The sequence below is a fragment of the Chinchilla lanigera genome, unplaced genomic scaffold (assembly GCF_000276665.1).
Source record: "Chinchilla lanigera isolate Chin_1 unplaced genomic scaffold, ChiLan1.0 scaffold00202, whole genome shotgun sequence".
Classification (NCBI taxonomy): Eukaryota; Metazoa; Chordata; class Mammalia; order Rodentia; family Chinchillidae; genus Chinchilla; species Chinchilla lanigera.
In genome coordinates, this window is record NW_004955603.1 from 421,637 (window position 1) to 431,604 (window position 9,968).

Sequence of the window (9,968 nt, forward strand, 5' to 3'; positions counted from 1 at the left end):
ATGTGAACTTCAAATGAAGAATGATCAAAAGAGCTAAAGAAGGCCACTACATACTTGTTAGGGGAAAACTTCAAGAGGAACACACAACGGTCATAAATATGTATTCACCAAAAAAGGGAGCACCCAACTTTATAAGACAAATATTAATAGACATAAAAATCAAATAAGCAATAACAAAATTGTAACAGGGCCCCTTAACATCCCATTGTCACAAAAAGATACATCAACTATACAGAAAATCAGCTCAGAAATAACAGAACTGAACCAAATTGTGAACAAAACGTCTTAGTAGACCTTTAAAGAGTATTCCACCCAATAACATTAGAGTACACATTATTCTCAGCTGCACAGAGGACTTTCTCTAAAATAAACCATATGCTAGCACATAGAACATGCTTAAGCAAATACAAAGGAAATGAAATTCTCCAGTGAATATTATCTGACCAGAGTGCAATGAAATTGGAAATTATTCACCAAAAAAACACAAAAACTCCATAAGTGCATGGAAAGTAAATAACACCCTCATGAACAACCAGTGGGTCACAAACGACATCATAGAAACTGAAAAATATCTACAATCAAATAAAGATGTAAATGCAACTTAACAGAACCTGTGGGTTGCAATGAAAACAGTCCTCAGAGGGAAATTTATAGCAGGGAGTTCACACATCAGGAAAACAGAATGAGCACAAAAAAGTAATTTAATGCTGCACCTCAAGCTTCTATAAAAACAAGAGCAAGGAAAGCCCAAAACTCAAAGAAGGGAGAAAATTATAAAGAGAAGAAATTAACAAAATTGAGCCTAACAAAGCAATACAAATAATTAATCAATTGAAGAGTTAGTTCCCTGAAAGAATAAATAAAATTAATAAACCTGTAGCCAACCTTATCAAAAAATTCAAATTCATGTAACAAGGAATGAAAAGGCTGAAATCGCTACAGATCCTGTGGAAATTGTGAAGATCACCAAAATCTACTTCAAAAATCTTTACTCTCATAGAATGGAAAATACAGGAGAAATGGACAGATTCCTTGAAACATATAAATCACTGAAGCTGAATCAAGAAGATATAAAAATTCTCAATAACCCAACATCAGTCATTAAAATCAAATATGTAAATAAAACTTATCAACAAGGAAAAACTCAGGTTTTGATGGACTCATGGCTGAATTCCACAAGAAATTTAGAGAAGACTGAATATGAATATTCCTCAATCTCTTCAGTGAAATTAAAAAGGGAGCAATTCTCCCTGACTCCTTTTAGGAGGCAAGTATTATCCTGATACCAAAACCAGAGAAAGAGCCAACCAAATAAGAAAAAGTATGGTCCAAACTCCCTAATGAACAGAGATGCAAAAATCCCCAATAATATACTAGCAAACAGAATGCAACAAATCATCTACAAGATTATACACCATGGCCAAGTGGGATTCATCCCAGGAATGCACTGATGGTTCAATATATGCAAATCAGTCAATGTAATACACCATGTCAACAGAGTCAAAGATAAAGATCACATGATCATCTGAATAGATGCAGAAAAACTTTTGACAAAGTCCAACATGCATTCATGATAAAAACCCTACAGAAAAGCAGAATAGATGGCCTTTTCCTCAATCAAATGAAAGCCATCTATTACTAACCAAAAGAAAATATAATACTAAATGAACAAAAACTGAAAGCTTTCATTATAAAATCAAGAAGATAAAGATGTCCACTGTCTGCACTCATATTCAATATAGTTCTGTAAAAATTACTCAGAGCAATTATACAAGAGAGAGAAATAAAAGAAATAAGAATAGAAAAGGAAGAAGTGAAATTATTGTTATTCACAGATGACATGATACTTCACAGAGAAGACTCCAAAAACTCCACCAAATGACTTGTAGAATTAATGACTATATTCAGAAGCATAACAGGACACAAAATCAACAAACAAGAATCAATAGCATAACTGTATGCAAACAACAAACTCATTGAGAGAAAAATTAGGGAAACTGTACCCTTCACAATAGCATCCCCAAAAAAGAAATACATAGGAATCAATATAATAAAGGAAGTGAAAGATCTATACATTGAATGTGCTTTGTAAAAAGACATGGAAGAGGATTTTACAAAATGGAAATATATTCCTTGCTCATAGATAGGAAGGACAACATTGGGAAATTGGCCATATTTGCACAACCATGATACAGTTTTAATGCAATTACAGTCAAAATACCATTAGCTTCCCTCATAGATTTAAATAAAAAATTCATAAAATTCATCCAGAACTGGAAGAGAACTAGAATAGCACAGGCATTCCTGGGTAACAAGGACAAGGCAGGAGGCATCACAATCCCTGACTTGAAATTATAGTGCAATGCTACTGTGATAAAATCATCATGGTTGTGCCAAAAAACCCCACACACCTAAACAAAATAGATTAGAAGGTTCAGACACAACTACAAACACATTCAACCACCTTATCTTTGACAAAGAGGCCAAACATGTTCACTGTAAGAAAGATAGTCTCGTTAATATATGGTGCTGAAAAACTGGATATCCAAATGCTAAAGACTAAAACTAAACACATGTCTATCACTATTCACCAAACGAAAGTAAAAATGGATCAAAGATCTAAATAGTAAAACAAAAATGCTAAATCTACTGGAAGACAAAGTACATAGAACTCTTGAAGACATAGGAGTAGACAGACAGTGCATAAACAAAATCCAAACTGCATGGGAAATACTTCATAGAATCAACAACTGGGATACTATCTTAGTAAAATGTTTTTGGACATCAAAAGAAACCAACAGAGTAAAACGAAAAGACACAAATTGGAAAAAAAACAATCTAATTGTCCCTCAGAAAAAGGATTTGTATCTAGAACATATAAAAACTTTTCAAAATCAGGTCTCCAAAATTCAAAGACCCAATCCAAAAATGGGCATCTGAGATATGTAAACAATTAGCCCAGAAAGAATGGTTATTATTAAAAATCAAGCAATAACAAATGTTGGTGAGGCTACGGGTAAAAAGGAACACTTCTCCAGTGTTAGTGGGACTGTAGACTGGTACAACTACTGTAGAAATCAGTGCGGGGATTCTGCAAAGGTCTAGGATTATGGGGCCCATTTGACCCAGCTATTCCCATTGGGGTATCTTCCCAGAAGAATTAGAAATATCATATCGCAGTGATATATGTACACCCATGTGAATAGCAGCACAATTTGTAAGAGCTAAATCTTGGAAATAATCCAAATGCCAAACAACTGAGGAATGGATATAAAAGATGCATTTTTTAATATAATGGAGTACCACTCATCCATAAATAAGAATAAACTAGAGACTTTTGTAGGTAAATGGATGCACCTGGAGACCATACTCAGAAGTGCAAGAAATCAGACTTGCTTGTGTCAACATCGTATTGTCTCCGTAGTGTAAGAAGCTGAAAGAGTAAATAAGATTCAAAAGGTACAATAGATATTGTGAAAGGGAAGGAAACTGCTCAAAAGGAAAGAACAACTGGGATGAGGGAAAGGAGAAAAGAAAGATAAAAGGGAGAGAAAAAATATATATAATAGCTAAGATAATTGTACTACTGATTTCTATTGGTTTACTGAAAGGAACAGCTAATATTTTTTGATCAATTTTGCATGCCTGTATCTGGTAATCTGAACAGCTATTTTGAAGATAACAATATGCAAATAACAACCATTGTTTATTTCCTATCATCTTGCTTTCAAATTCTGTATCATTTTAAATGTGGTTTTTATTTTTCTTCTCTATAAAATAATGAAAAGTTAGAAATAACATGCACAAATACCGATAAGTTTAAAGCAACATACAGAAATTGAAACCCCCATACAAAAGTCTTCCTGATGTCTGATATGTGAGTAAAATACAGAAGAGAAAGAAATTCTGACTGCCCTTTGAAGTCAGCATAGCAAGCCCCATGAGTAGAGGGACTGGTTAGAAACATAAGGAGATATGAGTGAGATGAAAATGGCCTGGTTTTGTCAACATAAAAACTCACGTACATAGATAGGATGTAGGGTTTTTTCTTCATCAGTGGTTGTCTCAGTTACTGTTTTATTTCTGAGACAATACACCTGACACCCAAACTTAAAGGAGGAAAGGTTTATTTATCTCACAGTTGTAGAGGATAGAAGTCCCAATCATCTGGCTCCAAGGCAGTGTTATATGGCAGAGAAGCATCAGAGAGAAGAAAGTGTTCATGGTTGGCAGAAGGCAGGAGAGCAGCAAAGTAGCAAGCAATAGCAGTGACCCTCTTTCCGTCCCTTACATTTTATCCAGGATGTCTACACCCATATGGTAGGTAATACACCTAGAATGAGCCTTTCCACTATCCACACACAGAACAAGGTCAAACCAATCACATGAGTATTTTGGGGGGGACATCTACACACAAGCCAAAGCAATGTTGATATCTACTAAAGAGTTCTGTATGTGTCTTTAAGCACTTTTGTTTTTCTTTGCTTTTGAAATGACATTACCCAGGCTGGCCTTGAAACTGTCATCTTCCTGCCTCAGCCTAGTGATAATTGGGATAATAACTGATCATTGCCCACATAGCCCTACTTTCTAAAGTGTATTTTCAACCCATGCCATTTTTTTGGTGCTGTGGACCAACCCCAAGATCTGGACCTACCTTGGTAAGAAGTAGTACCCCACTGTGCTATAAGCATTACTTGCTTCTCAGAATTATATTTACATGGAAAAAAAGTGAATAGATTAATGTAACAGAGTTTACAAGTTACAAGAATTACATTTCTTCCCACCATAAGTAGTGTTTAAAAATAAGCTGTAATGTCTGGGTTATGAATTATTAGCAATGAATGTGCAACTTCCAATAAAAAACTGAAATGAAGATTATGTGAAAATCACTGTAAAAGGTGTTAACATATAAAAAGAAAATAAAGCAAATATAAAGTGCACTTAATTTTTTGACAAATCTAGTCCCCAATTATTAATTACTATATTCCACAAAATGATCAATTTTTCTTATTGAGAACCAGTATTTCAATATATTTAGTGAGAAGCTTCAAAGCTATATTAAATTATTCATTCATTGTGATGAAAATAAAGATGAAGTTGGCATAGCATTTTTTCATTCTTGCATTACTGTTATTTCTTATATATTAATATTCAATTTTCCATGATTACTCCTTGATGGATAATAAGTCTCAGCTGATTGTCACACACTTACACATGCATATGCTAATTTTTATACAAATGTGAGTTTGCTGACAGTTTTGCATAATGCAATTCTTCTGACTGTGAATATGATTTCATGGAGTTGTGTGAATATAAAACTAAACATCATACAAATACATACAATTTACATATTCCTGACAAAAATATGGGCTGTTTTCTTCCCTATGCAGGCAGTGTAGATCTGTACACAGGAATCTCCACACTTGAGGACCAAAAAGGCTAAGGAACCTGCAGGCTTCTGTGAGAGATGCCAATGATCACCAGACTTGGGTCACTAAAGAGACCCCACAGACACGAAGGATGAATTGGAGAGTGGTAAAGGACTTCAGGTGTGCAGAGAAGGAGGGATTTCGTGACTTGGACTCAGGGGAGGATTTTCAGGTCAGATTGTTCCCATGAGCATGTGACCTGATTTTATATCAGTAAAAATATACTTTCAAATCACTGGTCCAGGTCATCATCACCACGTAGAACATAAACAAGTGACAACAGTCACCTCAGCAGGGTCGCCCAGCCTTTTCTTGGTAAACAGCATAACAGAATCCATAGTCTTTGTGAACTTTTTGTTTTTGTCTTAGCAAGCCACAAGCAGAGGAAAAGAGACAATTCCCAGAACACAAAATAACAGCACAGGAACACAGAGGAACCAACATTGGAGTCGATAGCACTTGTTTATTGTTTAGAGGTATTTAAAATAGCGTTGCTGCTATAGAAAATTATAAAGATTTTTCTGCAAACTTAAAAAAATGCTGTCATTTGATCCAGCAATCCAGGCCCTTCTTGTATATATAAGGAGTGAAAATTTGGATTTCAAAGAGATACTTTTACTGTAATTTCATTACAAGATAATTCACAATAACCAAAACAAAGAAGTCATCTAAGTGTTCACCAAAGGAGAGAAGATAAGGAAATTGTGTTGCACATGTATAACTGCCTAATATCCAGCACTAAACAATGAGAAATCCCTGTGAGAGACAAAACCATAATATATTTCAAAGACGTAATAAGAAGCAAAACAAAGCAGGCACAAAAATAATATTTAAAAGGCTGCATGACCTCACTTGGATATAGAATATACACTATGTAAGTAAAAGTTTGCCATTATGACAGATCTTGCATGTCATTACCTAAAGAGGCAGAAAAGCAAACCAGAATAGTGAACAAGGTCAAGGAGGATGTATTGGGGTTAATGTGTAATTTTTGGCATAGATCCTGGTGCTTGAAAGGCTGTTTAATACAGGCTGTGTGATGATTACACATTTAGATGTGATCTTCAAATCAACAGAGAAAGGAGGGAAAAGGCATGGCTGGAGCACAGGATCTGCAATGTCTCAAGTGTCTGAATATGGCAAAAATCTTTGTTAACACAGTTAAAAAAACTGTGAGGTTTTCACTGAATGAAATTATGAAATCACAGAAAATACACTCCACAGAAAACATCTGTTACCAAAGTAAATATTTATTGCATTTCTCTTATGTCAACAATTTAAACTGAGCTCCCCTACTTAAACTGGCAATATTACAGATAGTTTCCAAGTTGAATGGCAGTAGTTTTCAAGATGTTTCAAGGTGTTGTAGAAATCCTTTTTTTCCAAATACATCTAGTTATGCACATTACAGTGTTCAGATTTTTGAATGTTAATCATGCCATAGTAAAATAGCTCAAAAGTTAACAACTGTGTTCCTGAGCTCTTATATGTGTCTCATGACTACATTTTATTTTACAGGGCTGAAGATGGAAATCAAGACCTTACTTATCCCAAGAAAGAGGTCTACCACTTAGTTACATCTCCAAACTGTGCAAGAAGTGTTTACATTAAAGCAAGATTTTACTTTAAGTTAATAATAATTTTAGATAACTGTCAAAACAATAATGAATTTTTGAAACAATTATTTAAATAAAATAGTCATGATATTGTACATGTAGTATAAAATAAAAGCTGAAATACAAGGTCTGAAATACAAGAATAAATGACAGAAATCCAAAACTGTAAAATGAGGGAGTAGCACAATGCTATTAAAAGAATTAACTTACATAAGTATATAATAATTACATATATATATTACATTGACAATAGTAAATTACAATTAATAATTAACTGAAACTGCTAAAGAAATATATTCCACAGAGAAAGCAAAGAATGGACAAAAAAGAAATAAGACAGACATAAAGGCAGTGTGTAAGAATGTCAAAAACATTCAAGTGAAAAATTAAATTGTATGAAAAATAAATACTAAAATTTATTTCTCTTTGAATTTCTGTCAGTTGCTGTTGATTTTAAAAATATCTCTATCTCTCATCTTTATACCCACCTCTGCAGTAAAACTGGCTCATAATTATGTTTGTGTTTTGTGATGCATGACTGCCTGCAGTACTGAAGGCATAAAAAGTACCCATTCACAGGTCTGATGAGGTGAGATACATGTTCACTTCCTCCACAGGGGCCTGCATACACACTGTTCACGGGTCATGAGAATGAAGGGACTAGCAGTCGGGAAACAAACAATGGTTAAGGCAGAAGTGTTAACCAACCACCAAGCACTTTTGTCATAAACAGAAAACAAAAAATATGTGAAGGAAGTCAGGGTATAAAAGGATACAAAGGCACAGACCAGGATGAGGATGCTTTGAGAAGCTCTGGTCTCAGCAGAAGATCTTGATGAGATTTTGTGTCTGTGAATATGCTGTGTTCGCTGCTTGTGCCTATACAGCATGAAAACCATGGAGCCACTGCTCCAGATCATAAGTTTCAAACACAAAATATCGTGTGACAGTGACAATACTGTAAAAAACCAGGTATTACCTTTGCCAGAAATTATAGCTGAACAGTATTGATAATCTATAATGTTTGCCATGTTTCTACTGCTCCATTTGTCACTCACAAGCATAGGAACTCTGAAGTTTAACAACATGTGCAGCAGCCACAAAAGGATGCAACAGGGCCCAATGTACTTTAGGGCTTTCACTTTCAGCTCTGCCAACCTGGAGCTCCTGGGGCTGATGGTGATGGCCTGGCAGACACTCAGGAGGCAGGTGGCGCTGAAAGACACACCCTTGCCCACTATTAGAACGTAGAAAACTAGTTTGCATCCAACATTACTGAGGAAGTCTTCCACCCCAGCTGCTGCCATGGTCTCTGGGATTCCTCTGGAGAGAATGACCAAGAGGTTGGCCACTGTCAGGTGCCTGAGAATCAAATCTGTGGATCTGGTGCTGCATCCACTGAAGTAAAGGAAGATAAAATGACATAAAAGGGAGAAATTACCCAGGCTTCCAATAACAATTGGGAAGATTAAGAGGATTACAAATTTCAGATCCATAGATGTCATTATGTAATTGTGTAGGATTCATATAAATATTCCAGAATATGGGATTCTGTATGGAAAGATAAATTGTGGAGAAAATATTTTATATAAAATGATTTCAAAATTAAGCACATTTATATTCCATAAAATTTTATTTCAACTATACATTTTATCTATTAAATGTTTTTAAACTCTTAAATGCTCCTTTTCGTTGTAAAGCATTTTAAATGTGTGGGTCATTGTAATTTATACCTTACCAATATTGAGGCCCTTAGGGATCTCAATGTGATGGGTTAACAATTCTGTTTCTTTAAGGAGAAAGCATTTTTAATATAGAAAAATTTATGTGACCCATCTAAATATATCCAAGATATTTGCAGATATATGTGTGTATATATATATAGTTATATATAGTTATATACAGTTATATATAGTTATATTTGAAATATCCTTATAGGAATGTTCAACCGTTATAATCCCCATTCTGTGTGAATGTGATATTTATATTACAGAAATATTCTTAAGGAAATACTCACAAATCTTTAAAATTAATAATGGACTAAATAATATCTTAAGACATAGTTGTACTTAATAAACATGGATCTATATAGCAACAGAACTTTAGCCAACATCATTTAATATAGATATTATGTATAATATTGGTCTTATTCTCTAAGGTAACGTTGTATATATAAAATTTGAGTCATAGAGACTAAATGAACCTTCATTAAATAGCTTAATTTTTTTAATATAGAAAAATAAAGTAGTGAAATGTTTTTGGAGAATGATGTTGAAGTACATCATGTATGACCAATGGCATTGTGAGTCTTCATACTACACACATGGTGATGGCCAATGATGATGTGGAGTCACAAAAGGACAATAAGGTTTCTAAACCTGACAAATATAACAAGACATGTTTGAATCAGAAACAGCTTGGCCCCCTTAGATCCTCTGTAGTTTAAATCACTCAATTATTAAGTTAACTTTTTATAGAAACCGCCTTTCTAAGTGCCAAAAGAAAATTTGACTAACAAGGTTAACAGATTAGATATAATTTCAGAGAGATCTAGAATTTATCTCCATTCATTACCTCAACCTCCGTAAAACAAAAATCCGTATAAAACAGAAGTTACCATTTAAATACATTCATTATACAGGAAACTGTTGATTGAAAAATCTCCATCGCACTTATTATCACAAACAAGAACTTTTACCAAAGCAAGAATCCAAGTGATATAAACTTCTCTGTGATTTGTACGCAGCACTCTGAATAGCACACTGATTTCTTGATCACAGTCTTAGGGATCTTCTAAATGATATGACATTGTTACTTGGAGAAACTGTCACAACCATCTTTCCTGCTGGTTATATGAAAGCACATGGGGTGCAGTTAAAGGCTGGTGAGGGGTCTCAGTCCTCCAGTCTCTGTCCTCCCC

General features: G+C 34.5%; 1 protein-coding gene across 1 annotated transcript; it reads right to left on the minus strand.

The window, feature by feature from the left end:
- Window positions 1–7,650: 7,650 nt before the first annotated feature.
- On the minus strand, window positions 7,651–8,553 carry LOC102008168 (vomeronasal type-1 receptor 2-like). The gene has a single exon (XM_005414839.1). It carries the CDS (start codon window positions 8,551–8,553, stop codon window positions 7,651–7,653), a length of 903 nt encoding a protein of 300 aa, XP_005414896.1.
- Between the last annotated feature and the right edge of the window lie 1,415 nt (window positions 8,554–9,968).